At 35.7% G+C, this 18515-nt stretch overlaps 1 protein-coding gene across 5 annotated transcripts in view; it reads left to right on the plus strand.

Moving 5' to 3' along the window:
• Positions 1–3972: 3972 nt before the first annotated feature.
• The window catches only part of LOC149840868 (splicing factor U2af large subunit B-like), a 38294-nt gene continuing 23751 nt past the window's right edge, over positions 3973–18515 (plus strand). For 2 of the 5 annotated variants that reach the window (XM_090003404.1, XM_090003405.1), the window contains exons 1-6: positions 4198–4736; positions 5287–5418; positions 8549–8616; positions 9193–9263; positions 9364–9408; positions 9494–9553. In XM_090003404.1, the coding sequence (XP_089859530.1) occupies positions 4516–4736; positions 5287–5418; positions 8549–8616; positions 9193–9263; positions 9364–9408; positions 9494–9553 (597 nt within the window). In that variant the 5' untranslated portion in view covers positions 4198–4515. Of the gene's footprint in view, positions 4176–4197; positions 4737–5286; positions 5419–8548; positions 8617–8916; positions 9039–9192; positions 9264–9363; positions 9409–9493; positions 9554–18515 lie in introns of those variants that run through there. The other 3 variants (XM_090003406.1, XM_090003408.1, XM_090003407.1) reach the window with 3 other exon arrangements.

The raw sequence follows: 18515 nt of genomic DNA on the forward strand, positions 1-18515 counted from the left end.
ACAATATATTGCTTCCCATGTAAATTGTATTACGTGTAACCTATCAATATCAAACTTATATAATTTCCAACATGCAAAAATACCTTACAAACGTGCATTATAACGTTGGAACCTATAATCCACCCGACCTGTTTGAGTGGAACGATGACATGAGTTTGACAAGTCTTTTGTTATATAACAATTTTGCGATGATGTTTGCATTTCTATTTGAACTTATTGTAGTGCCTGATATTGTTTTATTTAATGACATGCTCAGCTCAATTCAAAAGTGAGCAACACAACGCAGGAATCGCGTGTGGATTTTTCAGCTAAAAAATAGTTGGAGCGCTTAACTTTTATTAGCATAAATCATTGTAATGTTTAGCATTATGTAATTCTGTAATTTTTTGTTATAAATCGAGAATTCTTTCTTGTAATTCTATAATTCTTTAATGTAAATCTACAATTCTTTATTGTAATGTTATAATTTTTTGTTGTAATTCTATAATAGAAATCATACTACAAATATCATAAAACTCGTCCCTAGAAAACACATAATATCTCACAAATTGATATACAACAATTGTGCATAATATCTTACAAATTGATATACGGCAATTCAGCATAATAGCCTACTAATCGATATTAACAAACAAAACAATGTCTCAACAATCGACACTAGAAAACATATATCATCTTACAAATCGATAAACGACAATTCAACATAATATTACAAATCAATATTAACAAACAGAACAATATCAACAAATCGATACTATATCGAAAAGCTTCATTCTAAAAAAGGCGTGTTGCGGATGCAATTTTGCTTCATTAATTTCCTCGAGAGAAGAGAGGGTGTACTGACAAAAAACAGTAATCAGTCTGACATTAAGAAGCCAAAGATTGAACCTGCTGATGAACATTTTTCTATTTCATCAATTAATGACCTAAGAGTGACTATTTCTAAGAAAGCTCGTAATTCTCTTTGACTTGATATCTTACAAATCGATTTACGACAATTCAACATAATATCTTCTAAGTTGATATACTGCAAATCATCATAATATATTACAAATCGATATTTATAAACAAAATAATATCACCAAATAGACATTAAAAAACACATAATATCTTACAAAGCGATATACCGTAATTCAATGTAATAGCTTACAAAATGATATTAACAAACAAAATAATATCTCACAAATTGACACTAGAAAACACATAATAGTTTACAAATCGATATACGATAATTCACCATAATAGCCTACTAATCGATATTAACAAACAAAACAATATCTCACAAATCGACACTAGAAAATACATAACATCTTACAAATCGATGTACGACAATTCAACATAATATTACAAATTGATATTAACAAACAGAACAATATCAACAAATCGATACTATTACGTTGAAGTATTTTCGTTTATGCATAAATTGTTATTTTATCAGCATAATGCATTGTAGTATGTTTATTCTGTAATATGAATGCAAGCATGATTAGTTATTTAGATGTAAATTATGTTTAATTCTAATATTATGATGTTGCATGATTTAGATGTTATCTGAAAATATGCCAATGTTTTATCTTTGTGGTTGGAATATTTGTGTTCACATGTTTGGTGATTATCTATTGAGGCTCTGCACTTATATATCTATTTTTAATATTTCAGGTAACGAGTCGGTTGGAAGGTAATGACAGTAGGCTCGGAGTGGCACCAATATGACCATAATTCTTTAAGGCTTTGAGAGGACTTACTATTTTTATTATTTGGTTATTTGATTAAGTCCTGTAAACTCTGGTAATGTTGAGACTAATATTTGATTTATTTTTAATACAAATTATGGTTTGATTTAATTATTATAGTCTTACTTGTGTGTGTTGTATCTGTAACTCGACCAAGGCTTGAATCATATTTAAAAAGAGTTTTCGTTGTGTTTCTTGAAAATCATGTAAAGGAGTTAAAAAAAAATCATAAATTTTTTGTTTCAAAAATTAGGGCATTACAATGTATGCTTGAAATTGTTATATCATACTTGTGTATACTTTTAGAATCATGTATATATGAACTTCCTGTAAAACCATTTATCTGCATGTTAGATGTTAAATGCAACTCTTTGGTGATTGATGAATATTATGCATGCTTTATATATTGTATCTTGCATTAGTTGTGTGAATTTTACTGAGACTCTTCAAAGTCTCAAGCTTTTAAAATAAAATATTTTTTAGGCAATATGTGATATGTGGAGCGAGTGCATGATGTTGGAGGGGGTTGCGAGGACTAATGTTTTCGAGATCCTAGAGCTACTTGTTTTTTTAATTTAATATTCATTGACTATTTAATTATCTACTTTTGAATAATTGCTTGAATGATTTAATATTTAAATTAGACTATTTTATATTTCAATAGATTCCTCTTACGGGTGATTGAATAACAATGTTTTTTAAATGTAATGTGTCTGAGAGATTTAACCAAAAAATTAATTTATGAAATTGATTTCAAAATCAATATTTTCTGCTGTGTTTACTCATATAAATAACAATTTAAGGATTTTGTCACTTGGACGCTTTATTTTCGAACTTTGTTCTAAGAAGCTATTAAACGCCGGTTCATGCGCAAACTGACTCATTAAAGCTTATTTCGGTTAAGATAATGCCAATGATGAAAGACTTAAATGAATAGCTTCTTCTATGTAATGGTTCAATCAAATTTATTAATGATAGTGTTGTACTGGATCTGGTACTAGGAGGCTAAGACACGTTCGAGCTTGTACTCGGGCGGGCCGTCTAGTACTTGGTACGGTTGTAACATGTCCATTAATGAGACTGTTGCATTATTACATGTTAGAAAAAAAAATAACAATATGTTAATCTTGAAAAAAAAATATTTCCTAGTATTTTTTGGTTGAAATCCGTCGGTTCATTACAAATCCAATTGAGTTTCTAAGTGGATCTAATATTTTGTTTTGCTTAGTGGGATCCATTTGGGTTTTTAGATGGATATAAAAGTACTTTTTATTCAGTGGGATCTATTTGAGTTTTTCAAATGGATCCAAAATATCCTTTTCTTAGTGATATGTATTCGGGTCTTGCACTCTCTCCTTAGTCTGGTTTAGACCCCAATATGTGTCTAAACCTTACCCAAATCCAATTGGGTTGAAGATATCATGCAAAAAATCTAAAAGAAAGTTTTGAATTCCTTCCTGTGGGTCACTGAAGTTCCCAAATGCTCTCATTAGTATCATTAAATACATAGAAAGCTACTAACTTCAAACCCATGCACACCACACCATTTGAGATCTAGCAATTAAGTTTCCCATGGAATCAGATGAACCTCACAGCTTTAACAACAAAAAATAAATGAAAAAAATCTATTATTCTTTAAAAGCAGCTCATTTTAATCCTAGGCTACAAATCCCAACTCAACACATAATCAAATTCAAGAAGAAAAAGAGACCCAACAACAAAGAGCGTATGTCACCTAGAAAAAAACAAAAAACACAAGATATTTACCGACACTTCTCCAGAAAAACTATAGATCAACTGCGATCCGAGAAAGGCTCAACAAAAACAATCTTATTAAGGGCAAACATTTGTTGTATCAACAGCCTCTTCCTATTTCCCACTTTTTGTTGTATCCAACAAGACAATGTAAGAAACAGCAGCAAACATTTTACAGGTAAAAGAATGACACATCGAATTTAAACTAGATCCATATATCACATACATAAACACTGATCCAGAGTCCATCCAAATCGTAACTCCGATTAACTTAACCCAAATCTGATCCGATTACACATCCAGAATTCCAGAATCTATTTGATGGTTCACATCGGAAATAAAGTGCCATATTCGGATCAGGCATCCGACCAACACCGATCCATTTCCACCTCTATAAGGCACCAGAAGAAAAATTGGGTCCTATTCTTTCAGGGAAAGGTTTGCTATATGAGAGAGAGAGAGAGAGAGAGAGAGAGAGAGAGAGAGACGGTGGCGATTTAGGGAGTCGTCTCTAGGATTTCACTGAGAGAGACGGTGGTGATATAGGGAATCGTCTCTAGGGTTTCACACACACAGAGACAGAGAGAGAGAGAGAGAGAGAGAGAGAGAGAGAGAGAGAGAGAGAGAGAGAGAGAGAGAGAGAGCTGTTGACGTTCCTTCTAAGAGTGGAATATCACCATGTCAAGGGTAACCCCCCAACTCTCTCTCTCTCTCTCTAGGCTTGTTGTTCCTCGTGCATGCCTGCCTTTTCCATTGTTCGTCTCCTTTAATTAGGAATCTTAACTTTGTTTTGCGAGTTTGTAATCTTTTGGCCAGTGCAATCGAAAGTTCGTCCCTCCTAGTTTTCCTTGTTTTATGGTTTGCGCCCGATTCCAACTATATTTCATAAAATGTTGAATTGTGTTTTTTTGGTTATCTCTCTTGTTTGTTCAATCCCTTTCGTTTTGCGTTTTGGGTAGTTGCAATCTCGGGTTATTTTCTGTTGCTTTTTTTTTCTCGGTTTCCGTTGGTGTGAAGCTGAAAGCTTATGGATTGGCAATTATGGCAGCGTGACTTGGAACGTGATAGAGAGCGTGACAGGGAGAAGAGTAGAGAGAGGGATCGGGAGAGAGAGAGAGAGAAGGAGAGGGAGAAAGATAGAGACCGCCACCATAGGGATAGGGAGAGGGAGAGTCGGAGCTCAAGGGTGGACAGAGGGCGTGATGGAAATGACAGTTACGGTCGTCAACGAAGCCATGATTATGATAGGTAAGCAATTTCAATCAGGCTGTTTCTTATGGGAGCAGTGAATTCGGTCCCTTTGCTGGTTCTGTTATTTGTGGTGGATTGATATGCAGTTTTAGTTCTACATCTTGCATTTCTCGATCTTGGACTTTCGTGGTTCTGCTTCATTTGGCTCAGTGGTTTTGATTTTCACGTTTTTTTGCTGCCTTTTATTCTCTTTTGCCACATTGAGAGATCATTTTATGGGTTATGAATTTCTAGATTGTTCATTATGACTTCATTTTATGTTTGTTGTTCTTTGCATGGTGTTTTCAGATTCCCCCACTTATCCGTATGTATGGAAAAGCTGGGTCACTGAATCGTGCTCTAAAAATGTAGTTTTACAACTTATCCCAATTTTTGGATAAGCGGGTGCACTCAAACACACCAGGGTTATTACATATTTTGTGTGATAACTGGTTATCCGATTTGCTTTCATAAGGTTCGGATGTCATTTGATGGGTGATGGATTTTGTTTCAAATGGGACCGATAGATCATGTCTAATGATATGTCTACACCACACATTGCTTACAGACATCGGGACTACGACCGTGATGCGGAAAGGCGGCACAGACATAGATCACTCTCTCGCTCAAGGGAAAGATCTAGGCACAAATCTAGATCAAGATCCAGATCTAGATCACGTTCTCGGTCACGTTCAAAAAGGTTCATGCTGATATGCATTGTTTTAGTTTTGTATTGTAAAATATATGTTTGATATTTTTCTTGGATAAGCTCAAGCCCATTTTGATATTCGTCTTCTATTGATAGTCATTTGGTATCAGGTATGAAGTAAGTTTGAATTATTTTATTTTCCATGCAATGATTTCTTGTTGTCTTGGAGTTTGTCATCAAGATGGTTCATCCTTACATAGTCAAGGAACTCATGCTAGGTGAACAGTCAACGAGATTAATGATGGAGAAGTGAACTACATAGTTATTTCAGTATTCTCTGTCTTCTGTTTGTGTTTTTGTTACTTCTTGGAGCACAAGGAGAAGGATAGATTATGTTGGAGTTTTATCCTTTACAACCCTGTATCTAATTGTTATTTACACTATCATATTTATTTGAGTTTGATAGGTCAAAGCAGAGTTGGTTGGGATCCATTACACTGTCAACCATAATTATATATGACTGAGATGACTGCTCACCAATAGTTTAGACAATGACGTTTAGATTAGAAAAAGAAAAATTATGGTCAGTGTTCTTTAGTTCAATTTGGAGGATTTTTTTTTGGGGGGTGTTGAACAGGTTAAAACAAACCCCTTCTTTTGGAAATCACAATCTAGTGGCTGGCTTGTGCTGTGAAGCGACTGCATTCAGTTCTAGGGTTGGAAAGTGCTAATGTCTGTGGGGAAAATATGGGTGCATCAGTGCATCTGGATTAAGATAAAGCATTTAAACCTGGTTAACCAACATTATGAAGGTATTCTCCATAGTCTTAAACCTAATGGCTTGAGAATCTACTGTTAAAACTTGATTAGAGATCTGAACAGGTCAGCCCTGTAACCTGCATGGGTGAAAAAATAGTAAAAGATATAAGTAAAAATTGTATATAGACACAAACATACTTATGTAATTAAAATTTAACATATTAAGCAACAAGCAACACTTAATGATTATATTGTACCTACTATCTTCAACAATACAAATTTGTAGATTATGTTTCCATAATATTTATGCTCAGGTAATCCAATTCTGATATGAACAGTCAAGAAATAGTAACCTTGTTGGAAACTTGTGAAAAAAACCAAATAATCAATTTTTATGTGTAATAGCACATTGCAAATATAAAGTAATAGACAATGTTATTAACAGAATGTTTTAATCTTGTAGTTTAATAAGAGTTAAACTTAAGAATAGGTTTATGTGTAATAGTTCCTTAATTTCACAATGATATATACGATGTCATTGTATACAACTAAAGCAAGTTTCAAGGAAAGTGGGGAAATTTTAGAAGAGCAGCTATATTGGGCAATGATAGAGAACACACCTAACTCTCAAATTATCAGAAATGCATTAAACATTTTATCAGTTAATCAAGAACAAACATTTTTTAGTGACACCAAGGTTGCTAATTAACCAACTTTGGGTTGCATTGTTAAAATTTATATGCACTCCTCTCAATATTCAAACTGTGTGTGTGTTCGTGACACACTTGTTTTATGTGAATGTGTGTGCGTGCATGATCATTTGTGTGTTCAAGCCCCTATCATGTTCCCTCTCGCCGTTAAATTCAAGATGTGCATCCCTTCTTTTTTGTGTGTCTAAGCCCCTAGTAAGCTCTCTCTCTCTTTGTCAAATTCAAGTTTTGGAAAAGGAGAATGAGAGGGGGAGAAGAGGTGAATGATAGTGGAATAAAAGTTAAGTGGTGGGTAGTAGGTAGTGACGGTAGAAAGGAGAATAAGTCAGTTGTGATTGTGGTGGTGGTGGTAGGAGAAGAAAGGGGGATGGGTGGTGACTGCAACAACAAGACAAGGGACAAAAAGTGGGTGATGTTGATGCTGGTTGTGGAAGAAAGTGTAAATTGGTATCACACACACACACACACAAAGACTTCGGAAATAAGGAGGAAGAAGAAGTGAACAAAGTTAGGAAGTGGGGGAGATTTGCTGTGACCTAAAGAAATATATTTATCGTAACCCTCATTATGGTGATAAGGTTCCTTACAAACAAGTGTTACATGTTGTCAATCTTACAATCAACACAATTAGTGCCCCATATTATCTATGTAGCTTCAATTCTTACAAGTATATCACTGTTTTAAGTTTTAACTTGAAAGATCGAAAAACCATTCTACCATAAAACTAATAACTTCTTAAAATGCCCCCTTAAGTTGTAGCATGTACAACTTGCTCTTCATAATGATGGTGCCTTGCCCTTGACAATCCTTTTGTGAAAGTATCTGGTATTTGATTTTCTTATTCTATAAACTTATCTTCCACTTCTCTGGTTCAATTCTTTCTCTAACTAAGTGGTGGTCAATATGAAAGTACTTTGACCTATCATGGAAATACATGATTTGATGCTATTTCTAGTGTTCTGTTATCATAATGAAGGGCATCCCTCCTGGCCATTTATATCTAGCCTGTCTGCTTTCAAAATGAATGGGCAGCCCTCCAAGTAAAAAAGTTCCCTTGTTTGGCTTGCTGTGATGAAGTAAAGTGTTTTTTGTCCTACACCTAGGAATATTCTCTTATTTGGCAGTTACTATGGCAGTATTTGTGTGGTGACTTCTGAGCTTATTGAAATGACCAGATATTTAATTCTTGTTCTCCCTTATTACTGAATATGTAAACTGTCTACATGGTGCACGTTCCAGTTATTGCTATGCTATATAAATTTCTCCATACTGGTATCTTTAGCATTTTCTATGGGGAATATGGAAGATCTCATACAAGTATAACAGGATAGTTCATACATTTCATTAATGCTATCATTTTTTGTATACCATCACTTTGTACCATGAACTGGAAACCAATGGCTCATGGACCAAGTAATCTGGTTCTGACCGCAATACTTTGGGTGACTCGAGAAGGGATCTGCTCTATCTTGTGTTTGTTTATCCTGCTTAAGATTCTCAAACACCAGTTTTTGCAGAAATATTAATCCAAGACTTCCCCATTTTGGGTCTTCCTAGAACATCCTGTCATTTTCTTTCTTTTGGGTCTCAAGTTAGGAGAGCTTGATGATTGTTTCAACTCCTAACTTTATGTATTTATGGTTATCCTTGGAACTTGAACATTTCTTAATTTTTTCTTTTGCAATTTCACTAACTGCACTTCTGCTTGCCAGCAAACGGACGAGTGGTTTTGACGTGTCACCTCCTGGTGCTGCTGTATTGCCTAATGCAGCCATTCTAGGTATGTGTATGACTTCTAGGCTTCTTTTTTTATGCTCTAATTTTATTTTCATTTAGTTGGCTTTACATGCATGAGCATTATTAGTATGTTAGAGGTAACATTTTTTCTTGGTTATATTTTCAAAGTGATATATGCAGACATAAGTTCATAATGACATTTTAGACTATTCTCTTATTATTTTTCTAGGGATTAGTCTATTTGATTGTGGTTTCTTACTGAAACTGAGGACCATTGTTTGGTTGTTGGCTGTTTTGTGTGTGCTTCTTTGTTTGTCTTTGTTTTTGTATTTTGGGTAAGAAGGCAATGTTGGGCGACATATTCCACTATGCTGCCCATGGGCGTGACCACTGTAGATTTTTTGTTCAACGAGGAATCAGTGCGATGGATCTTGTTCGCCTTCAACTGGCAACAGTTGCCCTTTGGTAGACTTACAAATATTTTCCTCAGTACCTGCTTTGATGATTTATCTTTCGATTATAAATGAATCACAGTTATGGTTGCATGTGGTGGCACATATTATTGCAATGTATTTTGATCCACTTTTATTATGATGAATGCTCATGTATTATGATGTAGGGCAAATGCCATGTGTCCCTCAGGCCATGCCAGGAATATTTCCCAATTTGTTTCCTTTTGGGACTACACAGGTAAACTTTCATATGGTTATTTTGGCGGCTAATATTTTTTTTATTGTTCTCATTTAGTTTAACTGTTGTATTTATGTCTGCATGCTGTTCTTTGTTTTAGTTTGGTGGCCTTCCGCTGGTGCCAGCACAACCTATGAATCAGCAGGTATCTACTGTGCAAATCTCCCTAACCATGTTAAACATCAGCAGGAATGTCTGAATGGATTATTTATTTCTTGTTTCTCTGACAGGCTACAAGACATGCTCGCAAGGTATATGTTGGAGGCCTTCCAGCCATGGCAAATGAGCAGGTGATTTTAAACTTTTTCAAGTTTTTCACCCCAAAGCCAAACTTTGATTTTCATTTGGATTCAACCGAATTATGTCGCAGTAAATTTGAATATTATGAGTTGTTAGATCAACATTTCAGTATGCATGGTGTGTGCGCAATATGCACATATGTATAAATTGGTACAGCTATCTCACAGTAAATTGAATGTCATTAGTTGTTAGAGCAACATTTCAGTGCACCTACACCCTTATGTGTGAAGGCAGTTTTTCATTTTGTTCTTTTTCCAAATCTGACCATAGAAATGTGGTCTACATTCTTGATTTTGATAGGAATGGACTCTTGGATCATCTGATTTGAACACATTGGTAGGTTTTTATAAGGTTTGAAAATCAATGGCCCAAATTTTTTATAAATATTCAGGGCTCAAAAATTGTATTTTTTCTGTGGAAAAGCATGATTCACAAGTGTCAACTCCTAGTGATTTGACCATGCGAACACATCTACAGGGTCAGATTTATGAAAAACACTCTGGAAACTTTGTCCACACTTAGTTCTTGTGTGTGTGTATATATATATATATATATATATATATATATATATATATATATATATATATATACAGAGAGAGAGAGAGAGAGAGAGAGAGAGAGAGAGAGAGAGAGAGTAATGCCTACAACTTCTTTGGCCTACTGCCAGCAAATGGGAGTTTTCAAGTTTTTTCGCAAATTTGACCTTGCAGATGTGTTCAACATGGTTGATTTGCTTTTTCGATAAAAAACAAGATTTTTTAAGCCTTGCATATTTATGAAAATCTTATACCATTGTTTTTTAAACCTTATAAAAACCTGCCTGCTAGTGGGAATCGGACGATCCAAGAGTCCGTTCCTATAAAATCAAGTATTTTGAACACATCTGTATGGTCAGATTTAAGGAAAACCCTTCAAAAGCCTGGTAGGCCAGAAAAGTGGTAGGCAGCTGGAGATAGATAGAGAGAGAGAGAGTGAGCTGCCTATCACTTTTTTGACCTACCGCCATCCTAGAGCGCGCGCGCGAGAGAGAGAGAGAGAGAGTAATGCTAAGGTGCTCCGGGAGCACTTACACACATACTAGAACCATAGGTGTAGGTTGCATCTTCTCAATTAGACTTCATGGATGCATTCAGCATAGTTTATTTGATAAGAATCATGCCTTGGTACATGTTTCTTGGATACTAAAATAAAGACATTTTAGATCATGAAATTTTGGTACATTATGCGCTCTAGATTTTTAAGATCTTGAAAAATTACATGATCCAAAACTTGGTTTCTACTAAAAAATGCATGAAGATCATATCTATGGGGCCTGGTCAACAAAAAATACTCAAGAAATTTGAAAAATTAAATCTTTTATTAGATGGGGCTAGGTGGTTCGGGATCATCCTGTCATTAGACTCATTACTAATATATATATATATATATATATATATATATATATATATATATATATGAAAAGGTGTAACAGTGTAACACTTGCACCATTAATGCTGATGGACACTTGTTGTGTGTTGATTTTGCTAAAAAATGACCTCTAGCAGCAATCGCTGACCGCTGCTGAAGCCCCAAAGGTATTTGACAGCAGTCAAGACCGCTTCTTGAGACTATTTTTCTTAACATTTCGCTCACACCATTGATCATGCACACGTCCATTGTGTGTGTGTGTGTATATATATATATATATATATATATATATATATATATATATATATATATATATATATAACCAGCTATATTCGATCTTGGTTGTCCTGTCACCCTAGCCACAAGTCATCCCTGTATTTTGCTATATACATGTGTTTGATCCTCCAATGACTGTTTTAGCTCTCATCAACCTGCCCATGATCAATCTTTTTCGGGTCAAATAGGGACTATCATATGCAATCTCTGGAAAACACCTACACCTATTGGTTTAACCGCTATGCCGATTTCCCTGCTGACCCACTATGAGAAAGGTATACCATTAGAGTGAGTGCACCCGTTGGCTGTAAGCTCGGGTCCTTCAACTGAGTGTTTGCATCGGATGTCAGGTTCTCCATTGCAGTCCTGTGACTCCTGTCATAGTAGTTCTTTTCACATTTGCCTCATGGTACTTGTACGATATAGGTCATTGAGGAATTTTTAGGCTTGGAGGGTGGCCCCCCTTTCTCGCATGAAAGCGATAATAGTTCGAATAGACCACATTTTACTAGGAATGATCAAACCATGTGAACAAATCTACTGGGCTATGACCTTTATTTGTGGGGTTTGGCAATAATAATATCTCCCAACATACCAAAATTGGCTATCACTCCACAGGTAGTAATGGATGTAAGGATTGATACATTAAATAAATTTTTATTGTAATTGTATAAAGTAGAAGATATTTTAGCCATTTGCATCAAGCCCAAACTTTCATCTTGCACGTTCTCCTTCAAAAGCACACACCATAATAACTGGGAGTGATCTATCAATAGCATACTCGATCAAAATTGTGATTTTCTCGCTTACTATGGATCCCATACTACCCCCCATGAACTTAAAATTGACAACCCCAATTGCTATGGTAATATCATTTATTTGCCTATGCCTGTTTGAGCAGCCTGAGCTAAATTAGTCTCTATAAGAATTGATACGACCCCTATGAGGTTCCTCCTTAGAATGAAATTCTATAGGGTCCATAGAGACTAGTTATATATATATATATATGTATGTATAATAGTCATAGATATAGGCGGTATTTTGAAAATATAGCGATAATATAGTTATGAATTCACAAAACGATATTAAAGGAAAATATCACAATATTTTGAAAATATCAGAAATTTATATCAGTGTTTTAAAACTCGCTGAGTCAACTTGTTGACGCGGCTGACTCGGTTCGGCTCGGCCCTCCAACGAGTCAACCCGGCAAGGCAAACTCGGTTTGCCAAAACTCGGGCTTGACTCGGCCTGACTCGGCCTGACTCGGGCGAGTTCTGGGATATTTGAAATTTGATTTTTGAGTTTCAAATTACAGTTTTGAAATATATAAGTACATATATTTTAACAAGGGTTACCCCCAGATTTTGTATAAAATAAAATAAAAATCATTTAAAGATAAAAAATCATTCAAATCCATAGAATAAAATCCCCATGCTGTTCGAACTACTGTTCACCCTCTGCTATCAACTTATTCTAGCAAAATATTTTAAAGAAATGATTCTCACTATGTATGGAGGGTCAAATGTGCCTATAGGAAGTCACATTTAGGTTTCATCATCCATTTGTTATGTGAACAAGCATTGTACAGATTCAAATATTAGTAGTATTTTTATAGTTGTGCCATTAATATATTTCCTGCATAGTTTTCATACATGAGAAAATTGCTTATTTATGTTGATATTGCCTTTCAATATGCACATATGTCCCTATTTTACATTTATGGATTTGTTAGAGAGGGAATTGGAACTTTTAAAACAAGCTAGCATATATGATTGGCCATTTTAGGAACCGTAGGTAGTAGCAGACTGAACTCATGGTGACCACATCCTCTAATTCAAGTCATGAATTAGTCAAAGTGCTTGTATATGTAATGAAATATGCGGAAAAGCAAAGAGTGCACTAAGCACTTACAACATCTACTACTGAACAAACAAAGAAGGGATAATACCCAAACCCACAAGAGACAACACAACATAAAAATATAAATGCCTCTTATTGAAAGAGAGAGAGCTCTCAAGAGTGGAAAATACAAGAGGGGTTCACCCCTATTTATACACAAGAGAAGGAGAGGGAGAGGGCCAAGAGGCCTTAAAAGGTGAGCCACCTAGGGGGCTCCCCATGTAGTCGTTGGGAGCCCCCAACGGTCACAAATGTGACCGTTGGGGGCCCCATCGACTACATGGTGGGGCCCCTTTTGTGTGAGCAAAAAACAAAAAATAAAAAATACATTTTACAAAAAATAAAGAGAAAAATAAAATAAGAAAAACAAGTACCCCTATCGGGTACTTGTGAAATGACAGAAATACCCCTATCGGGTATTATATATATATAAATATATATATATATATATGAATTACATATATTTTAACACCCTCCCTCAAGCTTTACGGGGATATAACCGAAAGCTTGTTAAAGAGAAACAAAAACCGAGGAGCCGCAAGAGCCTTAGTGAAGAAGTCCGCCAACTGGTACTCTGATGTGACGTAAGGTAGTGCTATAGTTCCTCTTAGGTATTCATCCCGAACGTAATGGCAATCCATCTCAATATGTTTAGTACGCTCATGGAAGGTGTGATTGCTTGCAATATAGATTGCGCTTTTGTTGTCACAACACATCTTCGAAGGAGTAGAGATGACAATGCCCATATCACTGAGGAGGCTTCTTAGCCACACAAGTTCCATGGTTGTAGTGGCCATATCTCGATATTCTGCTTCCGTCGAAGACAATGATACTTTGTGTTGCTTCTTGCATCTCCACGAAATCATAGAGTCACCTAAGAAAACACAAAAACCGGTAGTTGAGACACGGTCATTGGGATTTCCTCCCCAATCTGCATCAGTATAAGCAATTAAATCAAGTGACGAGGCAGAAGAAAGAAAAACTCCCTTAGTTATGGTATTTTTGATATATCTGACAATCCTTAAGACTGCACTCATGTGCACGGTTGTAGGAGCATGTTGAAACTGACTGACAGAGTGGACGGCATGAGCAATGTCTGGCCGTGTGATGGATAGGTAGGTTAGAGACCCAACAAGTTGCCGGTAGGGAGTAGGATCCTCGAGAGGTGTTCCATCTTCCAACCTTAATTTTGCATTGATGACTTCTGGGGTTTCTGTCTTCTTGTCATCGGAGATACCCGATTTGGAACAGATGTCAGCAGCAAGTTTCATCTGAGAGAGAATGTACCCTCGAGGAGAGTACGCCACTTCAATTCCTAAAAAATATCTTAAGAAACCAAGGTCAGACATATCAAAATTTTCTTTCAAAACCTTTTTAATATCATTAATGCCTTGCTCATCACTTCCTGTGATGATCATATCATCAACATAAAGTAGTAAAATAACTACAGAAGACCTTGCACTTTTCACAAACAAAGCAATGTCAGTATAACAGAACGAAAATTTAAACTTGTCATTACATTACTAAATTTATCATGCCAAGCCTTTGGAGCTTGTTTTAAACCATATAATGCCTTTTTAAGTTTAAGAATTTTATTTTTACCAATACGTACTCCTGGTGGGGGATCCATGTAAACTTCTTCATTTAATTCGCCATTTAGAAATGCATTCTTAACATCAAGTTGATAGATAGGCCATTTCTTTACAGACGCAATAGCAATAAGAGTCCTAACACTAGTCATTCTAGCAACAGGTGCGAAGGTTTCTTCATAATCTATACCATATTCCTGAGCATATCCTTTAGCTACTAATCGTGCTTTATAACGTTCTAATGAACCATCACTCTTGGTTTTAATTTTGAAGACTCATCTACATCCTATTGATTTCTTTCCAGTGGGTAACGAAGTTATTTCCCAAGTTTTTGCTTTTTCAAGGGCACTAAGCTCTAAGTTCATGGCTTCAACCCATTGGGGAATATTTTTGGCCTCATTATAGTGTGAAGGTTCATGAAATGAATGCAACGCAATTAGACATGCTCTATATCTAGGAGTTAGGGACTCATAGGAAACAAACCTATTTGGAGGATTGGAGATCCGACTGGATCTCCTTAAAGATGTTTCTTCAATGTCGGATCCTTGAGAGTATTTTTCTAAGGCACTTATCTGAGTTTGTTGACCACGCCTAACATATGTTTGAATTGGTCTATTATTCTCATCTATAGCATTATCAAGAGGAATTTCCTCTAGGTCATTCAAAGACTCATTAGAGATTTCCTCTTCTTGAGGAGTCTCATCTTCTTGAGATAGAAGATCAAATAAAAAAGTATATTCACTTTCGTCAATATCTTTAGTTTTCACAAAACCATTTTCATTTTCCAAAAATGTTACATCTTTGGATACATAGAGTTTGTTATTTTTTAAGTCAAAACATCTAAAACCCTTTTGATTTTCTCCATAATCCAAGAAAACACATTCAATAGCTTTAGGAGATAATTTGTCCCGTTTATGAGTAAGGACAAAACATTTACATCCAAAAACTCTTAATCTATTGAAGTCAGGTGTTCTTTCAAATAGTTTTTCGTATGGAGATGTATTTTGTAAGGATGAAGATATCATTCTATTTATTAAATAAGTTGAGGTTAAGGCCGCTTCGGCCCAAAAATTCTTTGGAATTTCTTTGGAAATAAGGAGTGTCCTAGTAGTTTCCATGATATGTCTATGCTTTCTTTCGGCCAAGCCGTTTTGTTGGGGAGTCCTAGGACACGATCTTTGATGACAAATCCCATTTACTTCTAAATAGTTTTGAAATTCATTTGATAAATATTCTCCACCCGAATCGGATCTAAGAGTAGAGATATTACTTGAAAATTGATTTTTAACTATCATATGAAATTTTGTAAAAAACTCAAAGACTTCGGATTTTAAATTGAGAAAGTAGATCCATACATACCTAGTGTAGTCATCGATGAAAGTGACATAATAGGAGTACCCTCCTTTAGACATGACGGGGGAAGGACCCCAAACATCCGAATGGACTAACTCAAAAGGTCTTTTGGATACAAAAGTTCGGTTTGGAAAAGGAGTAGATTTCATTTTGCCAAAAATACAATTCTTGCAAACAAAATGTTTCTCATTACAAAATTTCTTTCCAAATGGAAAGGAGTACATTTTTGAGAAACTTGGATGTCCAAGTCTTTGATGCCAAATATCAATATTTTTATCTTGGACATGGTTACAAAAAGAGTTAATGGGGAGTTTCAAGTTGCTCATGTAATAGAGATCTCCCCTTCTATGGCCTTGCCCAATCAACTTCCCGGACCGGAGATCCTGTATAGAGCAATCCTTAGTTGAGAAGGAGATTTTACATCCATGATCGCATATTTGAGCAACAGAGAGGAGATTTAAATTAAGTTGAGGTACAACTCTCACGTTTGGCACAAAGAAGTCTTTTGAAAAGTTTAAGGTTCCAAAACTTTTAACTTGTAAAGATGTACCATCGGCAGTTGAAACATAGGATTTTTTAAAGTTATTACATAAATCGGAAAGCTCATTTTCAAGGGGGGTCATATGAAAGGAAGCTCCAGAGTCAAGGATCCAAGACGACATACCTGGAGGAGAGGAGGAAGCTACGGCGGCACCCGAAGTTGATGGAATCTTGAGTAGAGTTTGTAGTGCCTTCGATAGTTGAGCAAGAGAAAAAGAGTCCGTTCCTTTGATTGCTTCCTCTTTCTTTTGAGTAGCTTCTTCAACGGAAGCAACTTTATTTTTTGGCCCTTCATTCAACTTAGGGCAATTAGGTCTTATATGACCCGGTTCTTGACAATGATGGCAAATGACTTTTCTATAGTTGCCATTATAGTTATTTTGCCTTCCAAAATGTGGAGGTTTGTAGGTTTTTATATGGTTGCCGGGTTTTGATACGGCCAAGACATCATTTCCTCCTTTAATCATGCCAAGACGGGTTTCTTCTTGGCATATTTCGGCTATGGCATCTTCCAAGGGAAGAGGCTTTGATCTATGTAGGAGGGAGGATCTAACTTGTTCATATTCGGGCCTAAGCCCATGTAAAAATTGGAAAAAGTGTTTTTTTTCCATTTGTTCTCTCCTTAATTCCACATCTATACTAGAAACCCATTTTGGTTCTAGTAAGGATAGCTCATCCCATAGAGGGCCAAGAGTGCTAAAGTAGTCCCTAACACTCATTTCTCCTTGCTTGATAGTCCGGATTTTTTCTTGAAGAAAGAATTTACGAGCAAGGTCTTTTTGTGTAAACATACCTTTCATGAAGAACCATGCTTCATTTGCCATCCTAAATTTGGCAATGTTGGCGCAAATCTTGAGCTCCACATTATTCATGAACCAAGCAAGAATCTTGGCATGCTTACTCTCCCAATCTTCTATTTTAGATTGGTGATCTTCAATGGCCTTTATGCGGGCATCTCCTTCAAGAGCTTTTTCTTGATCGCCTTCCATCTTAGTTAGTTGGAGTTGTGGTTCCGGAATGGTGCCCATAACGTATCCCCAAAGCTTTTTCCCTTTGAGGTTGTTTTCCATGGCGGCGGCCCACATCATGTAGTTGGAACCATTGAGCTTGAAGGAGAGATCAATCTTTTGTTCTCCTTCCATAATAACCACTCACAAGAGAATACCAAGGAGAGAGAAACAAAAAAACAAATATAGCTACACCACTAGCTATATTAAAAAGAAGAGCATACACAAGGCTCTGATACCATGTAATGAAATATGCGGAAAAGCAAAGAGTGCACTAAGCACTTACAACATCTACTAATGAACAAACAAAGAAGGGATAATACCCAAACCCACAAGAGACAACACAACATAAAAATATAAATGCCTCTTATTGAAAAAGAGAGAGCTCTCAAGAGTGGAAAATACAAGAGGGGTTCACCCCTATTTATACACAAGAGAAGGAGAGGGAGAGGGCCAAGAGGCCTTAAAAGGAGAGCCACCTAGGGGGCTCCCCATGTAGTCGTTGGGAGCCCCCAACGGTCACAAATGTGACCGTTGGGGGCCCCATCGACTATATGGTGGGGCCCCTTTTGTGTGAGCAAAAAACAAAAAATAAAAAATACATTTTACAAAAAATAAAGAGAAAAATAAAATAAGAAAAACAAGTACCCCTATCGGGTACTTGTGAAATGATAGAAATACCCCTATCGGGTATTATATATATATATATAAATATATATATATATAAAAATATATATATATATATATATAAATATATATATATATATATATATATATATATATATATATATGAATTACATATATTTTAACAGTATAGATATCAAATTCAAGTAAACCTCTATAGCTCTTTGCAGTTTTTATATTCTTACAGACATTTG

Source organism: Nuphar pumila, chromosome 4 (genome assembly GCF_984573655.1).
Source record: "Nuphar pumila chromosome 4, dmNupPumi1.hap1.1, whole genome shotgun sequence".
NCBI classification, from domain to species: Eukaryota; Viridiplantae; Streptophyta; class Magnoliopsida; order Nymphaeales; family Nymphaeaceae; genus Nuphar; species Nuphar pumila.